The sequence below is a fragment of the Metopolophium dirhodum genome, chromosome 5 (genome assembly GCF_019925205.1).
Source record: "Metopolophium dirhodum isolate CAU chromosome 5, ASM1992520v1, whole genome shotgun sequence".
NCBI classification, from domain to species: domain Eukaryota; kingdom Metazoa; phylum Arthropoda; class Insecta; order Hemiptera; family Aphididae; genus Metopolophium; species Metopolophium dirhodum.
Window position 1 is genome coordinate 2,290,719 of NC_083564.1, and position 22,406 is coordinate 2,313,124.

At 26.8% G+C, this 22,406-nt stretch overlaps 1 protein-coding gene across 1 annotated transcript in view; it reads right to left on the reverse strand.

The window, feature by feature from the left end:
* LOC132944288 (transcriptional regulator ATRX homolog) overlaps nt 1-22,406 on the reverse strand; it is a 29,434-nt gene that overhangs the window by 6,588 nt on the left and 440 nt on the right. Inside the window, exons 2-18 of the mRNA XM_061013554.1 lie at nt 22,139-22,245; nt 16,740-16,861; nt 16,082-16,186; nt 14,994-15,127; nt 12,822-13,626; nt 12,253-12,320; nt 11,980-12,176; nt 11,389-11,514; nt 10,566-10,714; nt 9,698-9,843; nt 5,131-5,325; nt 4,992-5,064; nt 2,659-2,784; nt 2,445-2,576; nt 2,255-2,371; nt 1,339-1,502; nt 985-1,274 (exon numbers count right to left, since the gene is read on the reverse strand). Coding sequence (XP_060869537.1) covers nt 985-1,274; nt 1,339-1,502; nt 2,255-2,371; nt 2,445-2,576; nt 2,659-2,784; nt 4,992-5,064; nt 5,131-5,325; nt 9,698-9,843; nt 10,566-10,714; nt 11,389-11,514; nt 11,980-12,176; nt 12,253-12,320; nt 12,822-13,626; nt 14,994-15,127; nt 16,082-16,186; nt 16,740-16,861; nt 22,139-22,196 — 3,007 coding nt within the window. The 5' untranslated portion in view covers nt 22,197-22,245. The remainder of the gene's footprint in view (nt 1-984; nt 1,275-1,338; nt 1,503-2,254; nt 2,372-2,444; nt 2,577-2,658; nt 2,785-4,991; nt 5,065-5,130; nt 5,326-9,697; nt 9,844-10,565; nt 10,715-11,388; nt 11,515-11,979; nt 12,177-12,252; nt 12,321-12,821; nt 13,627-14,993; nt 15,128-16,081; nt 16,187-16,739; nt 16,862-22,138; nt 22,246-22,406) is intronic.

Below are 22,406 nucleotides of genomic sequence, written 5' to 3' on the forward strand. Positions count from 1 at the left end.
ATATTATTTTTGAAAAATGCATAAAACATATTACAATTTTGGAAATAAAAACTCAAAAATAGATAAGTACATAAACATAAACATAATAAAAATAATTTATACTCAGGTTTACTATTTCCAATATACGATGGACAGTGGACACTATTACATGTTTTGGGCATTTTTAAACTATCGTGAAATAAAACATCTAAATTTTTAATAATACTAGCATATGTACTGAGTTCATAAATAACGAATGACGTGGTATGCACTATATGAACACAATGATAAACAAACAGATACTGATTCTCATTTCTTCCCACAATTAGTTTTGCCATAAATAAACTCATAAAATCTTACATTCCAACATTCCATATGGACAAATAGGAGGGATTTAGTGGTCAAGCCTCCACCAACAACTTTAACAGCCCTCCCAAACATTTTCTGAATTTTTTAAGCTTTTCAATATTATAATAGTAATTGCCTAATGATGCTGGGTTTCAGGCTTCAGCCTCCCTAAATCTCTAACGGTTTCCTAGCCACGGCTAGTCGCAGCGTCGAGCCGCAATGACTGTTCTTCTATGGAACATCATTATAGCTGCCGCGGCTAGTCGCAATAGCTAGGAAACCGTAATTTAACGCTATTTGCGTCTATAGTACCTACCCAAACATAATATTTTTAAAGATATTTTTTTATGTTATCGAAATATAATTACCCAGAAATTGTACTTACATAGTAAAAAAAAATGAGGAAAGTTCACAAATTGATAAAAATCGCTAAAATATGATGAAATATGCAGAAATATGCGAATTCAAACTTTAAATTAAATTTTGCCATTTCATAAGACATTTTTATAACTTACTTAGAATAAACTAAGACCACTATAAAAAAAACATGCAAATGCAAGAAGTCCCAAACCCTACTTATTATAAATATTTTGAATTTTTTGATTAAATAATCATATTGTAAAATTATAAGAACTCATGTGTAAATGAAATACATACATTCTCTTAAATTATTTTGTAATGGTGTTCCAGTTAACACAATTCTTCGAAGTGTTTTAATACGATTAACTGATTTAGATGTTGCAGTGCTATGATTTTTTAATATATGTCCTTCATCGCATATGACCAAATCTGGTCCTGGATCAACAAGACCTTCAGAAATAGTAGGGAACTTGTCAATATTCTTGTAATTGACAACTGATCTAAACAACTGATAGCTTGTAACTAATACACCATGTTCTCTTTTCCATTCATCTACAATATTCTTTCGACCTTCATATGTTTTTGAACTAAAATTAAAACAATTTAAATTTAAAAAAAATAAACTGTTTCATAACATTTTAGTATTCTTACTCAGTAAAGTTAAGTACCAAAAAATTTCGTTCTTCATCAATATCTTGTAACCATTTATGAAACTCCTTACACCAATTTTCAATTGTTGCATTAGGAGTAATAACTAATACTGTTTTAATGCCAGTCTCTGGGTATCTAAATAATGTATGAACCAAAGCTATAATCTGAAAAAAATGTCAGATTAAATATTTCATGGTGGATATTGATAGACAGATAATAGAAAGTATTGCCTTTATCAATTGGTTCACATATGAATAAGGACAATTTAATTCACATAAATTATTAGTATTTTCTTTTCCTTTTTATACAATATAAAGAATAGAACAATAAACTAATAATTTATTTATCTTGTTAGAAGAATGTATTGCCACATGTATTCTATGTATAATAAAATATGAATACCATCCCAAATTTTGTTCAGCACAACTCATGTATAGTTTTATTAATATTATAGTAAATTGACCTATTTTTAAATTTAATAGTAAGAATGATAATATCTGTATTAATAATATATATTTGTTATTTTAATTTAAAAGCGAGATGTGAGCATTTTTAAATTTAAATATTTTACATATTTAGAACTTACTATAAAATTAAAATATAAAACTAACAGAAATGTTGTATGTTTGTAAGACGGAAACAATGAAAGCGGGCATCACATCCTCTTATATTTATGTACAGTGAAAAAATACAATAACTCATTTATAGAAACAATATTTTGAGATACAGTTAATGGGCATATTCACTTAAGTAAACACGTATATATTTAACATTTATTATAACCACATTTAATCTTTTCTTAAAGAAAATGTTTTGGGGATCAACTGATTAAAATAAAATAAATATTATATTTAGATACCAATTAGTTAATAGCTTATGCATAAACTTAAAATATTGAATGAGTAATAGTGCATACTTGTAGAGTTTTACCTAGACCCATACAATGAGCTAAGATTGATCCATTTCCTTTATGTTCTTTTATTCTTGCCAGTGATTCAAATACAGAATTCCACAGAAATGTTATTCCTTGCACCTAAATTTATTTTATTACAACTATCATATTAAATAAAAACATTTTATTTCTTAGTATGTATAAGTCTACTAACCTGATGAGGTTTGAGAAATTTAACAAGATCTGGATGAACTGTAACAAGTTCATCCAATGTCTTTTCATCAAAATCTAATACCAATTTTTTACATGATTCTATTGGTGTTGGGAGATTACACAATTTATTGTACTAAAATTTTTTAACAGTTAAATTAAATTTGTATTAAAACATTAAGTTAATGATATACATTATATCATTATGATATACATGCCTCTTTTTGACGTTTTTCAATACGCTTCATACGTATTTCTTCTTCTTTTAAAGCATTTTGAGTTACTTCGCTCAGTTCATCTTTTTTTTTCATTTTACGAATATTTTTTCGTCCTTTTTTTGGTAACTAAATAAACAAAATAGAACACTTTTAAAATTAACAACATTTTATAGGTTTATTTATCTATCTATACTATTATAAAAAGAGGAGTTGTTAGTTACCATTGTTGAGGGTAATCTCTGGAACTACTGAACTGATTTCGAAAAATTCTTTCACCAATAGAAAGCCACATTATTTGTGAGTGTCATACGCTAATTTAAAAAGGGAATTGATCACCCACGGTGCTCAAACAGGAATTTTGAGATTTACGATAGAAATGTTAGTTTATTAATGGTTGCTATAGGTTGTAGGAGTTGAGATTTATTTATTATTATTTTTTTTAATTTTAATATTAATGGAGCGTCTCAATCAGTCAATATTACGATCAGACGTGTACATCCACTTGCGTGACGCCATCGCTACGCGGCTAACATTGGTCGTTCACGTTTGACCATTCTCTCAGCTACTCATGTTGGAAGCCTACTAACCCTAATTATTCATTCAATCAAGAATTGCAACGGGAGCAAGACTATGATCGAGATAAGCTAGCTGAAAGAGTCGAACAAATGTACCGAAAAAAAGAGCCAAACACCATCTTCCTCTTTTGTTTAACATAATCAAAAATCAGTAGAAAACTATACCAATAATTACACCACTAAATAGTTATGGTGAAACTTAACCACGTGCACTTCTTTGCTCGTTAAATGTATCAACTATATATGACTCAAACTTTGTCAATTCGTTATTTAATATTCGGTGTATGCCGTATGGTGTTCAAAATGTATCTTAACTTTTCCGTTGCCCAGAATAAAAATTCTGATTCGCAGCAGTATATTTATCAGGTAGGCAATCTACCTGTGGTAGATCCCGGATCCCGTGCTGTTTGTACGTAAGTGTATGATTTAACTCTAAAGTACCAAAGTTATACCAAGTTTGTCGTAGTCCACCTATGGTGGATTAACATAATCAATTAATACAAAATCCTAACCTAAATGTACTAATATCAGATGAATAAAAAAAAACAAGTTAAACCATTTTTAAATAATTAGTCTGTCTTCTTACCAGAGGTCTAATCTACACACAAAGATTCACAAGATTGACAAAAAATAATAATACAAATCAACAGACATGCCCGATTAACCAATAGCAACCAATATATAATACACTGTTGCACTACTGTTGTATTTTTTACATCGAGATTTCCTACTTTTCCAGTGGATTTTCGTAAAATTTTCTTTCGTAAATACCTTCTCCTGGTAATTAGAAACATCTTAAAAAAAAATTGAGCCAAATCGGACCAGCCGTTCTCGATTGATGAGGTAATGACATTTTTCATGCACCATTTTTCTATATATAGGTTAGTAACACAACAATAATATTATATCCAGCACGCGTTGGTGGTATTATCGTATTTTTGATGGGATGGCAGTAAATTTATCTGCTGGTAAATTCTAACAATTAAAATTGAAAGTGTGGCGCAAATTACATGAACAGGTGGCCGCCAAGTGCATGTTTAATTTTTATATTTTGGCACAAATTACATACGCGCCTAAATGTACCTATTGGTGGCGCAAATTACAAGTAATTAAATTGGCGCAAAATACCATCTTCCATTATATCAAAATAAACTTATAACTTTGATACTAGTTAAATCATACACTCACGTACAAACAGCACGGCGTCCGCGATCTACCACAGGTAGATTGCCTACCTGATGATATACTGCTGCGAATCAGAATTTTTATTCCACGCAACAGAAAAGTAAAGATAAATTTTGAATACCATACACCGAATATTAAATAACGAATTGAACAAAGTTTGAGTCATATAGAGTTGGTACATTTAACGGGCAACGAAGTGCACAGGAGCAGCTAGTATACAAATAAACAAAAAAGTTCTAGAATTATATTGCAACTTGAAAGCATTCTAGGGGTGTGGGTATTGAGCCTGAAACCATAACAATTTCAGATTTTGTTGTTATAAATTAGTTTTAGAATTAACTTTCTAATATATTTCTACAAATACCATACAATTATATAAAAATTAGGATAACTATCAAGTTTAAACTTTTTGAAATGATGTCTATCAACTTACCTTAACTTAACTTAATTAAAAATTATCATTAACTTGCACAGGCTTGAAAATAAGCGCGGGGGAAGCAGGGGATATGGCCATTGATATATTATAAACATTAATGATTCTAAGTTATTGTTATTTAAAAATATTATACTTACATTATGATTATGTGATGCATCACTGTTATCAGAATCACTTGTTTCTTCAGATTCCTCATTAGATATTTGCCTTCTTTAAAATAAAAAAATAAAACATAGATAAGTATTTAACTAAAAACTAAATGATTTGAAAACTAACATTCTTCTACGTTTTTTTACAAGTATAGGAGATGAATCCTCATTTGAACTGCTGTTGCTGTTGTTGCTGTTGTTACTAGTCAAGTCAAAATAACTAGTTTTATTAATATCATTTTTGATTCTTTTTTTTGGTGTTTTTTTAAAAAACTTTGATGAAGAATCTGAACCTTTAGATGAGTTAGATACTAAAAGCTTCCTATATAAAAAAAATTACATTTTTACAAAAATTACTATCTTCCTAATTGATAAACTATACCAAGATATAAAAATTAGTAAGTCACTGTAATGTATGTTAAATTTGAAATCAATGAAATACCATTGCATACGAAAAACGATCCTGAATGAATATGGTCTATCAGCCTATTTTACTATATACATTTTATGATATACTATAGTCAGAGACACAACAAATAAGCAATGGCTCATTGCGGCCTGTGGTTCATATCCATAGTGTAACCGTTGGTTCTCAATATTTTACTGTAGCACTGTGATACGTTAATTTATATCATCATGTATTATAAAATAAATCGATTATAACAATAAAGATAGCCTTACAATAAAAAAAATAAAAATATAATAACACCCGTATCATATATAATTTGATATTTCAAATATTTTTAATGAATTTATGATAAGAATACCACTATCAAAAAAAAAATGCCCCCAAATGACGAGCAATGCTAATTTTTTTGTACTATTGGCAAATAGTTCAATAGGACCATAGTTTGAATTAATTTTTGATTAAAACATTGCATTTAAAAATGTCAATCTGTGTATAAATAACAATAATATAGTTTAAAAGTTTTAAGTACCTACGAATAATATTTTTAAATTCCAACAAAATAACTAAGTGTTATCCCTCATTTAAATATCTAATTTTGTCCAAATTTGAACTTCAAATGCTTCTTAAGGAAAAATTGTTTGTCAATTTTAAATATTTAAATACAATCGTCTCAATAACTCGAATCTCAAGTTATTTAAAAATAAACTTATGTATTTTTTTAGTTATATACCACAAACACAACTTAAAAAAATATTCAAGTGGCAAGAAAAAAATTTAAGTTATTGAAGTTTTCGAGTAACGAAGACAAGACAGTACTTGAGCCTTAATTTTAAATTTTTAAAGAAAAATTTACCAATAACAAATTGTATAAGAAATATTAAAAATATACTTATTAGAAAAAAAAAAACTATATTTTAGATTCTGAGTGGAGAATGTAGTGAATTTTACAATGATAAATGTTTTTTTTAAATGTTTTGATTTTTGTATCATCACTGTTTGGGACAGTAAAACTGCTTCGAATTTCTTCAACAGTATCTTGTTCGTAGGGAAAGTGATTCTAGTTGGTGCATTTGGGAGGTCAAAACTTCAAATTCCCAGTAGTTTTTAAAAAAGCTAGGAAAAACAACATAAAAATTAAGGATAAATGTGAATTGTTATTCAAATACGGTTTTCTACAAAACAAATGGACTGGATGTACATGACATTTTCACTGGTTGTTTATATTCGCATTTTCTATACACAATACAATTTTTAACTTAAGACTTAACTTCAAACATTTTCAGTTTCCAATTTTATTAATTTTTTAGATTCTGAGTGAAACGATGAATGTATTGATTTTACAATGATGTGTGTTTATTAATTTTTTATTTATTTTTGTGTCTGTGTACACAATTAGTAGTCAAAATAATACTTTGATTTTCAACTTCAGCATCTTGTTTGATGGGAATGTGAATATCGTTGGTGCATTGGAGAGGTCAAAATTTAAAATTACCAATAGTTTTCAAAAGCGCCCAGAAAACAAAATAAAAATTAAGAAAATGGGAATATTTACGCAAAATTGGTTTTTGACAAAATCGATTTTGGCTTTTGGTGTAACTCTAAAACAAATTATCGTAAATACATGCAATTTTTACTGAATGTTTATATTAGTCTTTTTTTTTTGAACTGTTTACGGATAAAATCAGTTTCCAACTTTTTAAGGTTTTTTTTCTATGAATGTCAATAAAACTTTATTTGTTGGGTAAAAAAGCTTGAAAATGTAATACAAACACCTACTATATTGTTACAATGACATTTGAAAAATATTAAAAATCCTTAGTCACAGTTTTTTTTTATAAGCATTAATAGTTCAAGTATTGACAAAATATGGAAAAAACACGAAAATTAGCAAATTATTTTAAGTTAGAAATTCATAAAAATTTTTCTTTTTAAATCTAAGATTTTAAAATATATTACAAGATTCCTCATAAGTTTGTTTACCTTTATCAATAAAAAAATATCTACAAGAAAGTCAAATTAATTTTTTAGTTCAAATTTTTACAACATCGGATTCTACAAGTTTTCTTACTTTGTTGTAATTCAAAAACGAAGAACTGTAAATACATGGAAATTTTACTGAATGTTTATATTTTCATTTTTTTTACACCATAAAATTTTGAAAATATTTTGACTCTTTTTGAACTGTTTATAGACATTGTCAGTTTTCAATTTTTTTAGCTTATTTTTCTATAAATACCAATAAAATTTTGTTTATTGAGTAAAAAAGCGTGAAAATTTAATGCAACGCTCCAGTAAATATTTTTACAATATCAGTTGAAAAATATTAAAAATACATAGGCACACATTTGTCAACATTTATCAAATTTAAAATTTAATAATTATTTTGTAGATAATGTATAAAATATACAAATATACAAATATACAAATGTATAAAATATACAACTTTTATAGCTAAGGATAGAAAATTTAAAACAAGGTACCACGTAAATAGATAAATATATAAATTACTTTATTCACAAAATATCATCAAATATTACTTAGTAATATCATAGGCTGACCGTTTTCGATCAGAAGCGTTTTTCTTATACATTGATTATATCTAGTGGCGTGGCAAAACATTAATTTCAGAGACTTTGGCCTCTGAAATTTTTCTTAAATAGAGTAGTGAGTGGTAGCCAGTGAGTCCCCTAGTAAATTAAATTTGATATTCTCAATAGGTAGTCAATAATGATCTGAAATATTACTTGTTATATTATCACATTAATACATTATTATGCATAAATACTTGGGATAATTGTAACTGGCCTCTGGAAAATGTATAGTTCGCCACACTACTGATTATATCATTGAATTCAAATTTGACACCATCCATTACCAGTGACCCACTTGTAACCTACTGTACAGCAGAGCGACACCCACTTGCCCACTTTTTAGATTCTGAGTGGAATGATAAATGTATTGATTTTACAATGATGTGTTTTTTTTTATTTTTTATTTTTTTTTTGTATCTTTCTTCACCTTTTAGGACAGTAAAAGTGCTTGGATTTTCTTCAACAGTATCTTTTCTGATAGGAAATTAAATCTAGTTAGTACTTTGAGGGGCCAAAAGTATTTTTCCAGTAGTTTTCAAAAGCGCCGTGAAAAATAAAAGAAAAATTAAGAAAAAACGGGAATTTTTACGCAAAATCAATTTTGGTTTAACTCTAAAACAAATGATCGTATGTACATGCAATTTTGACTGAATGTTTATATAAGCATTTTCTATACACCATTTATTTTACTTTTAACATTTTTTGTTTTATTCAGAAAGTTTTGGTAGCAAATTGGTTCTATATTCTGTCCAGCGAGGGAATGCGCAGATCTGTCATTCCCTTGTGTCACTTTGGTATCAAAACCAGTTCCCCTATGGCAGGGTGTTGTGTGGAGGAACCAGTTTTGGTTGGTGCGCGGCGCGTTCTTTTGCTGGACACAGTATAGTTATTAGTTAATACTTAAGGATTTTGAAAGTAAATATTCCCAGTACTTTTGTTTTGTACTTGATTTTGTCAAAAATTTGTTTTCCATGAAAATTACTATTTTGCATTAATTTTGTATTTTTTCCTGATGCTTTTAAAAATTACTGGAAATCTTTTACTTTTAAGCCTATCGAAGTACAAACTAGATTTAGGTACTTTCCTATTAGAATAAATGTTGAAGTAAGAATTATAAGCTTTTTTTACTTATTCCCCCCCCCCCCACAATAAAAAACACATAATTGTAAAATCAATACATTCATTACTCACAATCAATAGAACATTTTAACCATCTAAAAATTCTTTATCAAAATTATTTCATGTCTAGTAAATGTTGATATGGGGACGACCGTGAATGTGATGGGAGGATATTGTAAAAGAGGATATGAAACGTTTGGGAGGAGGATTCTAGCTTTAGACAGAGAAAAATTGAGGATTGAGACGGGATGGTTCTAAGGGCCCAATGAACCCTAAAAGAAAGAAGACATTTAGATATGAATATTTAGTGGAGACTTTATGTTTATTTCTTTACAACAAATTTGGTTTTGTCAAAAACTGGTAATGTGTTAAACATTCCAGTTTTCATACTGTTTTTTATAATATTAACAAGAAAAGTACTGTGGTTTAAATATTTTGACAAATATTAAGACCCATATAACATGAGACTTAAAAAAAAAAAATAGCAAAATAAGACTAAACTATTACATTCTTAGCTCGGTTTAGAATTTAAAATTATGATTAATTGCAAATTATTTATTTTGTATCAACAATACCTTTTTGTTCCTTTTGTTTTTGTTTTGCCTTTAAAATCAAAATCGCTATCACTATCACTCGTTGATGATATTTTAAGTGGAGATAGTCGTCCTGAACGAGTAACAATAGTAGTATTATCATGTATATCTGATAATTCTATCAAATCCTAAAATGCAATGTAATTTAAATAATTAATATTAATACATTTTTAGGATGTTATCAAATAATATACTTGATTTTTACTATTTCATTAAACTAAAAATAAGGTGTTGTATTACATATTTTAAAGTACAAATGTAGCAACTTAATTTAAGATTTATTATTGATTCATTTTCATATGTAATTTAGCATTTCATTCCATAGAGTGTAGACACATGGCTATACACATCATAAAGAAATATATTACTTGCATACTAAATATTTGTTATGCTTTATAATACTTTGACTACGGTTAAACTTTAACTAATATATACCACTATAGTGTAGGTATACATCTATGCGCACAAAAAAATTTGATGATACATTATAATATAATCTAGTTACTATGCACTAAATAAATATTAAATTATATAACAATCTAATAGATTGTATCAGTAGCATATCTATAGATTACCAAGAATTAAATTATTACTATTTTAAATATAGCTCTTAAATACAGCTTTCTCTTAGATTTATCAGTGGAACTCCCACATTAATGAACTTCTTGGATTTTTTAATTTTTAACAGTAATAGTATAGTATATTATATTTTAAACAATACTAATTAATTAGATTCAATTAAAACAACATTCAAAAATTAAAAAGCAACAATCATCTGTCTACCCATTCTCCCAAACAAATTAATCATTATTCTTAATATAATATTAAATAAGATGCCAATAAAACTTACAGCAATGTCTTTGTTTTCTGATTGATCAGATTCAAACACAGTATCCATATTATTAATCTCTGATTGAGACTTTTTCTGATAATGATCAATACTACGTCTTTTACAAGCAGTTAAGCATGCATTTATCACATCATCAATAGAGCTGTTATCTGAAAAAAAAAATATATTATTCTTAAAACATTCAAATCTGTACTAATTTAAAGAAGACACTGTTGATACTATAGAAATTCTAAATTAATCAAGACATTTATTTGAAAAAATTCACATTTTGATTAAAAGTGAAAACTGAAAAGTAAGAAAACTAACAACCCATAGTCAATAAATTTATTTTTATTTCAAAAATTAAGTTTACTGAACAATGAAAACAACCGCGGAAATATGACGCATATGGATTTTAATTCAATAAAGTATATATTATTATAATTATGTGACAAACTGGGGAAAACGTCAAATAATTAATGAGACTAATAACAGGCATACATTTAGAGTGACTAAACCAGTGGATTTTTGAATTTATAAAAATAAATATTATTTCTAATCAATTAATTTTCTTAAATATAGTATTAATATAAAAATGTCAACTGTTTTATAATAATTATAAAATACAATGGAGCATTCTTAATAAGTGTTTAAAAGACAGTATAACATCCAACTTGCCTTCAGGGGCCACAGAAAAGTTTTAAGACTACGGAAACTACTGAACAAAAAAATTACTTTTTACCCGTGACCCACATAACCTATTTTTTAAAAAAAAATGTAGTAATTTCTTTTATTTTATTACAATAGTCAGTTTATTGTATAATAAATATAATTCAATAATTACCACTTTCATCACCACTGTTGTCTTCAGTGTTAATTTGAGGTATTTCTACAGAATTTTTGATTTCAGTAAAAATACCTTTTACTGATTCTAGAGAATTTTCTTCATTCAGAGAATCATTATCAGTGTCTAAAAAAAAAAATGAGTTTATACACACCTAAATAACTAAATACACAACATCAACAAGTAATCAATCATGCAACAGATTTTCAAAAATTGATATTTTTATATTTAAGATTCTAAAAGGAGAGAATGATCTGATGATACAGCAATATTTTCACAAATCTCCGTAAATAAAAAAATTTAATTAATTATTTGAATTTGTCAGTAGTCTTTGAGAAAATAACAAAATAATAAAGAGAAATATAAGCAAAACCTATTTTTAATATTAACGAAGATCCTAACAATTATTGGATAAATTGTGCATTCATGGTTTAGTTCGGTGGTGTGTAACCATAGAGTTGCAAAATATTAGTAATATTTAAACATTAATTTGAAGTTGAATAAATTTTAAATTAACAATAAAAGAAAAACATATCAAAAACAGCAAAGTAACTTTTCTATTTTAATACTGATTAATAAATTAATAAATACCAGAGTCGGTCCCATCAATTGTTGAAAGGAATTGATTAATATTTTCCAACTTATTTACTTCATTTTTTAATCTTTTTGGGGATACTTTGAAACTTGTATTTTTAGCTGGTGTGATATCAGTATCATCAGAATTATCTTCATTATTAGTTGCAACTTTATTTTTAGAACATTTTGCAATGCCATTTAAATTAGTCAGCCTAAAAAACAAAAAAAAAATGTAACACTCAACAAATTTTTATATATTAGTGCTATTTTTATAAAATCAACGTATACCTATCATTCTCTTTTTCATCTTCAGATTTTTCATCAAGTTTTTTTTTATTTTTAGTTGCGTTTTTTGTCTAGATAATGTCAATAACAAATTTATAATTAATAAACACTCATAGAAATATTCAATTTTTAATAAAGTAATTATAAGATAAAAGAGTGGGGCAATTTAAAATAATGATTAGTTACTAAAAAATCATAAAAATAGGCTTAATTTAATAAGATTATTAAAAAACATCTTCAATTATAAAAAAAGAAAACAGAAAGATTGTTTTTAACACCAAATATAAATATAAAATACGTTTCAGAAGTACTTTTAAAAGACAAAAATACTTAGCAGTTAACTAGTTAGCATATATCTAAAACATTTAAACTTTGAAGAAAACACTATGAGGTTAGAATAATGTAGTAATAATTAATTATAATTTTAATAATCCAAATGTTTCGATGAGACCAATACATATTTTATCACAAATACTTTAAAATAATATTGTAGCATGGTAAATTGATAAACGCAAGATAATAATTATACAGTATAGTATAATGCATAATACATAGCTTAATTAATATTTTACCTTATTAGTTTTTATAAGAGTACGATTTCTCAATTTTATTGTATCCTCGCTATCATCATCACTACTACTATTATCAAATAAATTTAAAGGATGAGCTATTTCATCTTTTTCCAAATTGAGATGGGCTTTATTAGAAGATTTACTACCAATTATACTTGATATCATAGAATCGTCCAACCGTTCTAAAACAATAGATAAACTTTTATTCATGACGTCAGCTATTAGTGGCACACTTGAAGATAACAAGGTTGGTTTTAAACTTGAGGAAGATAAAGATATTGTTGAGTTTAAAATATCATTATCTTTTTTTTGTTTTTTTTCTGATCTTAAACTTCTTGTAGTACGTTTGTTAGATTTTTTTGATGATGGATTGACTGACTTGTCTTTTGTTTCTTTACTTAAATTTCCATTTAATAGTGAATTATCTACTAACACGTTTTCATCTTCATCAACAGGCTTCAATAAAGATTTAATTATAGCAGAAACACCAGGACTCAAATGTGAATCAATATTAAATATTCTCTTAAGATTGGTTAAAGTAGAACAGGTATTTTCTAAAACATGCTCACAAACGCTGATGAATTCATTTAAATGTTTATCAATTGGATTATGATCAGCAGAAGACAATGTTGATAGTTCATTTAATATAGACGACTTATATGATTTTAACATGAAATTAATGCACAGGTTGTTTTTAATATTATCTATTACAGAATTTTTCCCAACTTTAGCTTCTTTTACCAAGTATTTTCGAACAGCTTGTTCATGATTTGTTTCATTTACTAATAAGCCGTTAGGTAGACATCTGAAAATATTTAATACACACAACTATAAGTAGTTTAATAAATAATATATTGTTATAAAATAATCAGTTATAACATACAATTTAAAAAATCAAAACCAACCACATTTTATTATTATTGCAGTAATTTATAAAAATTAATATTAAATACTATCTCTTTGTAGTTAAGAGGACGTTGTAAGTATGTAAAATATTAATACTTAAAAATGCTCATAATTCACTTAAAAATTAAAATATTGTAAAAAAAAAGATTAAGTGAACACAGATAATGTTCTTACCTAAAAGTTTGATAATATTAGAGTGAATTCACTCTAATATCGAAACAAAAAGCACACTATTGAAACTGGTGAACAAAAATTTGCTCATGTCCGTAAGACAGAGACAACATATTATGAGGGTACAATGTCCTCTTAACATGTTACCCTAATTTACCAAAATATATCACTATATAGGCCTATTCACAGCTATGTAAAATATTGTGTTATGTCCAAAAGTTGAGCTCAGCCCAACTCAGGAAATTTTCTTGTAGATTGTGGTTAGTAATTGATACCATGATTACAACAGCCAATCAGAATACTATAAAAGGTACACGGCACAATAGACGTTGTAGTTTTAACTCATCTTATGATTAGCTACCATTAATGACTAAATAAATAGATTTACTTAAGCACTAAAATTTAATTTGGAGAATAAAAATGAAAATTCTGAACAGGGTGGTAATCAAATACTGTCTCAAAAAGGTGTCAGCGTATTATTTGTCCTCTTTTTCTAACCTACACGTACATGGCAAATCTGTGTTATTAGCATTATTATTTAAATTATATTAAACCTATTATCAAGCTTAAAGTTAAGAACATTATCTGTGGTTTTTTACAATATTTCATTATTCTATGATAATATGATATAAGAGCATTTTAAAATAGTAAAATTTTAAATACTCATCACTTGCAGAAACATTTGAATACTGTAAAAATCAAATGTACAAACATAAATAATATTCACAACCTTAAGTTTGATAATAGGTCAATTCAGTACAACAGCAAACAATACAAGATTGATTCTGCAAAATTATTTTGCACATAAAATTAAATTAATCATTAGTAAATATTGTATTAGTGAACGATCTATTTAAATAAATGTAAATTTAATATTGATATTTAAAAAAAAATTAAGTAGTTGTTTTGTAAATAAAGCATCTTAAAAGTAAAATAATACAATGGCATAATCTTGTGAAAACGATTGACGTCTCACATATACCGAAGCAATAAGAGTAAAAAGATAACTTTTTAATACAAAAATTATAGTTTTGTCTAAGATAATTATAGAAATAAATAACTAGAATATTAATACTATACCAAGCATTTACTTACAGTTGAGAAGAAAATACTTTTAATACATTAGCAGCTTGAGCTCTTTTTTCCCACAACATTTTTGGGGCACAATTGAAGCATTTACTTAAAACACCAATAGATGATTTATCAATTTTTTGATTTTGAACACAACGCTAAAAAATTAAATTAATTTAATAAAAATCTTTGAGAATATAAATTATATATCTATAATATTTTTTCATATCACTTTAAGTATATACAGGGCGATTTACAAACATGCTTAACCCCATTTTTCTTCGATAATTCAGGTATTCAAAATATGATTTTGAAATTTTTATATGTATATAAAAAATTTTCAAAGCATGGAGCTTTTGGGTATTATTTGAGTGTACTGTGGAGATAAAATTTGTTTTTCAAATGAATGCCAATTCCTTTATTCTACTGTAAATTATTTAACGGATCATTTTTCTGAAAATGTTAATATATATCAATATCAAAATTCAAAGGGGGAGTTTTGTTATTTAATTTAGTATAGGTACTAAAGATAATAGGACTAATGGGTTTATGTATGGGCAGTGGCGTATTTATGGGGTCATATCCCCCCCCCCCAACCTCCGGAGAGCAAATTGTGTACACAATATAACGTGTATATAATGTAATGAATATAATATATGTATTAAAAACTGTATATCACCCTCTTAATAAAATCCTAGTTATGTGTATGGGGACTAAAGTGATTTGAACATTTTAGTAATTAATGTCAATCTATCAACATTTATAATTTGTAAAATATAAAGTATAAATAGTGTATTAAGTGTAAATACTAGATACAATATTGTAAAATCATTTTTAAGGCTATTATCCTTATAAACAACTTGTTAAAATTTTGAATTAGGTGATACATAAAATTTTTTTAAATAATAAAATAATTTACAGTAAAAAAAAAGGATTCTCATTTAAAAAGTTTGAATTGCCACAGAACAAAAAATCTTAAGAATTTTAAAATAAGGTATTTAAAATTCCAAAAATCACAATTTGAATTAATCTGTTACTAAATAAACAATGGGGATGAACCATGCATGGTAAATCATTTTGTATAACAGATTTTAATTAAAATGTTTAATTACATTACAAACATTAAGATTGCATTTTGTACAATTAGATAGATCTTTGTTGGAATTGCACAAGATACAACTAAACTTATTTCCTTCACAAAGTTTGTAAAAACAGCTCTGAAAAAAAAAAATATAAGTAATGCAGTTATTCATTGTATAAAAAAAATATGTGTGTTATTTGTATTTTAATATAAAAAAATAATGGAATACGCACATAGCTAAACAAATACGACTAAACAAGAATTGTCTACAACTAGTAGTTTAAACAAAAATAATTAATTTAACTATAATAACAGATAACAAACATATAATAATCTACAATTATAATAGCAACTATGGTATGTATACTATCTAACAATAACTAATTTTACACATTCAATTAGTATACAGTAAATGGTGGAATTAATGGCGGCCATGTGATATACCTATACCGCCAACGAGATTTTAACTGATAATGATCAATACACATTTTCCCCAACTAATATAACCTATGGTTCAAATCATTTTTGTTCATATTTTGAACCAACAAATTTCACATTCCTTATATTATAAATTTTTAACAAAACTATTATTATTTTAATCGTTCATGTAACATTCATTTTTGCTGGTTACATTACTTGCTTTCCACTATCCATGAATACTTTTTATAAATAGAATAAATAAGACTTACGTAGCAACATAAAAATAGATGACTTCGATTAACCATTATCATCTTCTTTGAAATAATTTCATGTAAAAGATCATCGTTACAAATTGTACATTTAACTTCACTGTTCAAAATATCTTCAACATCTAGTAAAACATAAAATTCAATTTAGATACACATTTTTACTAGTAATAACCAACACAAATTAAAAAATTAAGTAATATTGTGGTTCGTCAAACTAGTTAAAGTACTAAAAAATCCTTAAATATGTAATTAAATAAGTTCCAAAAAAAGCTCAAATGTGCATTTAATATGCAGTAAAAACGTATGTAAAAAAAAAAAATTGTTATTTCCAATTCAAATTATTAATTAAATTTGTTGTAACTTGCAGATTAAACATTAAAATTTCATAATTTCTAAATAAATATTAAATAAAACTAATGAAGGAAATATAAGTACATATACTATAAATTCTGAGCGAAACGACGAATGTATTGATTTTACAATAGTATGGGTTTTTTCCGTCATCACCTTTTTGGCAGAAAATATACTTTGAATTTCTACTTTAGCATCTTTTCTGATAGGAAAATGTTGGGGGTCAAAAATAAGAAAAGAACAGTAGTTTTCAAGTGTTGGGGGATTAAAAAATTAAGGATAAATGGTAATTTTTACGCAATATATAGTTTTGTTTTTTTGGAATGTCTCAAAACTTATAACAGTAGATAATTAACACTGTCACCAAAACTTCTTATGGCCATTTTTCATGCATGATACAATTTTGAAAATATTTTGACTTTTTTGATCTATTTATAGCCATGAGATTATCAAAAAAATATTTTTAAGTTAAAATGTATATAATTCATAAATTAAATATACAAAATAAAAACTAAATTAAATTAATTGAATATATATAAATTAGTCGAATGTATACATTTTTAACGGTAAACGAATTACACGGGTTCAGCTGATATATAAGTTTATTTCGTATTTTTTAAAAAAATTGTTTATTTATGGTTTCTGGTAACACTGATTATGACAACATCAATTTTAGCGGGAATATTTGGAACACAATATCACAGAATCGCGGTTAAGGACGCGCAAACCGACGGCAAAATCGATATATCGCTATATCGACTTTCACAATATAGTTAATCGATAATATTCCCATAAAACGATATATCGATATATTTTTAGTACATTATTAAGCAGTATTTAATGGTAAATTATACCTTGGCTGTAACATAGAAAAGAGATTAAGCCAGCCAATAGCCAGTGGCGAACTTCATTAACTTATGAGGCACATTAATTTATATTAGTAATTATAAATACTTATATAAATAATTACGTAATTACTTAAATGGTAACTGAGAATAATTGGCTTAGTCTTAGGGTCCGTTTCACAATCGTTTAACCTTAGTTTAACAATTTTAATACCGGCCCATAGTGTGTACTTAATAAATTATTTACTATATTATGTGAAATGCCCCTAGTCTCCAGGACACCCACCACACTTTAAGCCGATGCACGTGCCTCAAATAAAGTCCTTCGTCACGTCACTGCCAATAATGGTCAATGCACCTAGGGATGCGCAAAAAATATCGACAATTCGAAATGTCGAAATATCGATACGTCAAAAATATCGATATATGTCTCAAAATATCGACATTGTCGATATTTTTTGTGCATCCCTAATCACGGTATGTCCGTGCACAGAACACATGTTATGTTATTGTTCTTATCATGGATTTAGAATAAACCAATAAGACGCCCCTAACCTCGCTTCTAAAAGTGCCTCGAAAATCGAAATGAGCCGCACAATATTATACATTTTATACGAGTATACGACACTCTGCGGATGCGTTTGATGTAACTTAAACCTGCTAAACCATCGTAGTATAAGTCTGAAATCATAGCACTCATAATGCTAAATCATGACTTTTGGAAATTATATCTTAATTACTACGACCCATTATAAATAATATAGCTTATTCATTCGTCACTCATATACAAACTCATGCATGTGAATATTATGTTTATATTTAATTTGGATTAAAAAGGTTAGGGAACCAAAACGAAAATCATATATTATGATCAATAACATAGAAAGGAAAAAATGTAATATTTGATTCAAAACGTAAATGTATTAAAAAGGAATCCAAATATTATGACAGTTTTGTTTGTAAAAATGATGAAATAAAATATATATGTTGGTGTAATTGGTTTTTATTTTCAAATTTTGGCGAAATGTACCTATTTTAGAATAAATCATTACTGAATATTTGAATATTTTAGGTCTAAGATAAATTATAGTGTCATTGTTTGATGTTCATTGATGTAGAACTAACGTTTATAAAAATATATAATTGTAGTAGGTATATTGTAGTTAATATTTCATATTATATAGAATAAACCTTAATATATTAAATAATTTGGTATATTATTTTTAAAAATCTGTCATTCAAAATGCTCTGAATTCCCAAACCTATCTGCAGACTATTCTTGGGCACCCCTGGGTCCATGGATCACGGGTTAAGAAGCTCCACCCTATGAAACGTTTTTAATAATTGCTTTTTGATTAGTGTTAAAATATCCCAGGTGTGATTTAATCAATAGTTTTGATATGCTAAAGAAAATTTAGTAATAAACTATTATAACTGACCTAAACAGACAAAGAACTTAAATAATTTATTAACTAATAAGATTAACTGCTTAAAAAAATATACCGAGTGATTCTTTTATTTAATGAAGGACACCAGTGCCGCATTAAGCCAAATTGCCGCCCCGGGGCAATATAAAATTTGCCGCCTCTATAATATATTAAAAAAAAATATCATATGATTTTCACCTCTCTTTATTCGCTATCATAAACACTGTGAGTTGATCTCGTGTTGTTACATCAGGAGTCGAGTCTACTATAAGTGAAAAATATTTAAATAATTTTTAGTTTTTTTTTCTATAAATATCTTGAAAATTTAATAGAAGGCTCCTAGGTTATTGTTTCAAAGGCAGATGAAAAAAATTAAAAATCATTAGTCACAGTTTTTATTTATAAGCATTTAAAGTTCAAATTTTGACAAAATACGGAAAAATTAAGAAAATTAGCAAATTTTTTTGAGTTGAGAATTCATAAAAATTTTTCTTTTTAAATCTAAGATTTGAAAATGTAATATAAGATTACTCATAAGTTTGTCTAACTTTATCAAAAAAAAAAATGTCTACAAGAAACTTAAATTAAATTTTTATGAGCGTCTGAAATTTATATTTTTACAACATTTGATAATTTCTCGATTTCTCATGTAACAATTTTCTTATTTTATTGTAATTAAAAAACGAATGACTGTAGATACTTGGAAATTTCACTAAATGTTTATATTAGCATTTTCTATACACCATAAAATTTTAAAAATATTTTGACTCTTTTTGAGCTGTTTACAGACATTGTCAGTTTTCAATTTTTTAGTTTTTTTTTCTATAAATATCAATAAAATTTTATTTGTTGGGTAAAAAAGTGTGAATATTTAATATAAAGCTCCTGATATATAATAGCAGTTGAAAAATATTAAAAATACATAGGCAACATTTTTTTTATAAGCATTTAAAGTTCAAATTTTGACAACATTTATCAAATTTATAATTTATTAACTATTTTGTAGTTAAAAATATATAAAATGTTTACCTTTTATCATTTATGGCTAAGGATTGAAAATTTAAAACAAGGCTCCACGTAAATAGGTTATATATAAATTACTTTATTCACAATAATATCATCAAATATACTTGGTAATATCATAGGCTGACTGACCGTTTCCGCTCAGAATCGTTTTTCTTATACAATGATATTATATCATTGAATTCAAATTTAACACCATCCATTACAGTGACCCACTTGTAACCTACTGTACAGAAGAGCGACTTCCACTTATCCACCTTTTTATCTTTTGCTGCTTTTTGGTAAGCTGCACCACATAATTTAAGTCGCTTACCAGACATACTATAGTACTCAATAACATAAATTTAACAAACACAACACTGTTGTCTACCGAAATTGCATCGAGACTGTGGTAGTGTGGTCGTCAACAGACGACAGTCGATGATAAGATTACTAAAATGATCCTCAAATACGTATTTTTGCGATTATTATTAGATCATACAGCCCGCATTGCCCGCAACTGCAAACAGGCGACAGCTCTTCGATGTGATTGAGTCACTCGCCGAAAATTAAAAGCTATAAATAACACAGACACACAACTGTGATCCATTTAGTTATTATTGAATCGTTGATAGATAAAATTATTATTGGTATTAATATTTTTAATATAATAATAATTATTTTAAAAATTTAATACGAAATTCGTAACGGAGAACGTATAATATTATAATATGATATATTTTCTAAAAATCTGCCGCCCCTCAAATCACCTTAAAATTGCCGCCCCGGGGCAATTGCCCCCCCTTGCCCCCCGTTAAATGCGGCTCTGAAGGACACTCATTATTTTAAAAGTATTCGTTTTTGAAAATATTTTTTATACACGGTTTCAAATTGTTGGAAAACAACATTTTTACTAAAAAATTATATTTAAAAAAAATATTTTTTTAGGTATTTAATTTTTTTGAATTTCCTTTAACATACTGTTTAAATTTCTAAAAGTTTTTTTTAACAATATTTCTGTTTTTAAGTGAGTTATAGCGTGTATAATAAATGTAAATTAAAAATGCTCATAACTCACTTAAAAACTGAATTATCGTAAAAAAAAACTTCCAACAAAAGACAGATAATGTTCTTACCATCAAGTTTCACATTTTTACACTTTGAAATAGTAAGTGTTTGACATAGACCTATTAAGATATTTATAGCCATAGGTCTATGGAGTTCAATGATAATAGAATCAGCCGGTATTGGGGATTGAAAGTGATAAACAGTAAGAGGGATGCTGTGTATCATTTATATGTTATTTTTCCAATTTCCCATTACAGATCCACCCCCTCCACCAATCAGAAAATTGAGAAGCTTTCAATTACCAATAAGACATATTTTAAATTTAACAATTAAATAAGAAATATCTACTCATTTCACATAGTTAAAAACATATTTTATGTTTGAGACAACAAGTAAATCTTCTGATAATAGATAGTAGGTAATTAACTTACTACTAATGACAATATTTATTATCTTATTACATAAATAGAAAATAAAATACCAATATAAGTAAACCGATTCTTAGGGCCGTTCTTACAATGTCAAGTTAAGTGTCAGTTAAGACTAATCTGCAGAATTCTATCGGTTACAAAAAAGAAATTCTGCCAGTCAGCGTTATCAGACACTTAACAATACATTGTAAGAACGGCCCTAAATAATAAAAAAAATTTAAATAATAATATAGTTATAGGTATTCTTTTAGAATTTTGTTCTTAATAGTATTTACCTCCATAATTGTTTTTTCGAAATTTGATTTCATTGACATTTGGATAAACAGTGTCCATTATGATGGATTAGAAACCAATCAACTCAGACTTCCAATAAATTAATGCACTGAAATTTAATAACATTCAAATATAACGAGTATTTACAATTTTAGGTATGTGCAACTATAAAAAATTAGAACAATTTAAGTAGATAGGTAATACACAGATACAGAAACTATGATGCACACTGTGTGATGTGCCTAAATGTATCTCAGTGTTAACTAGGAA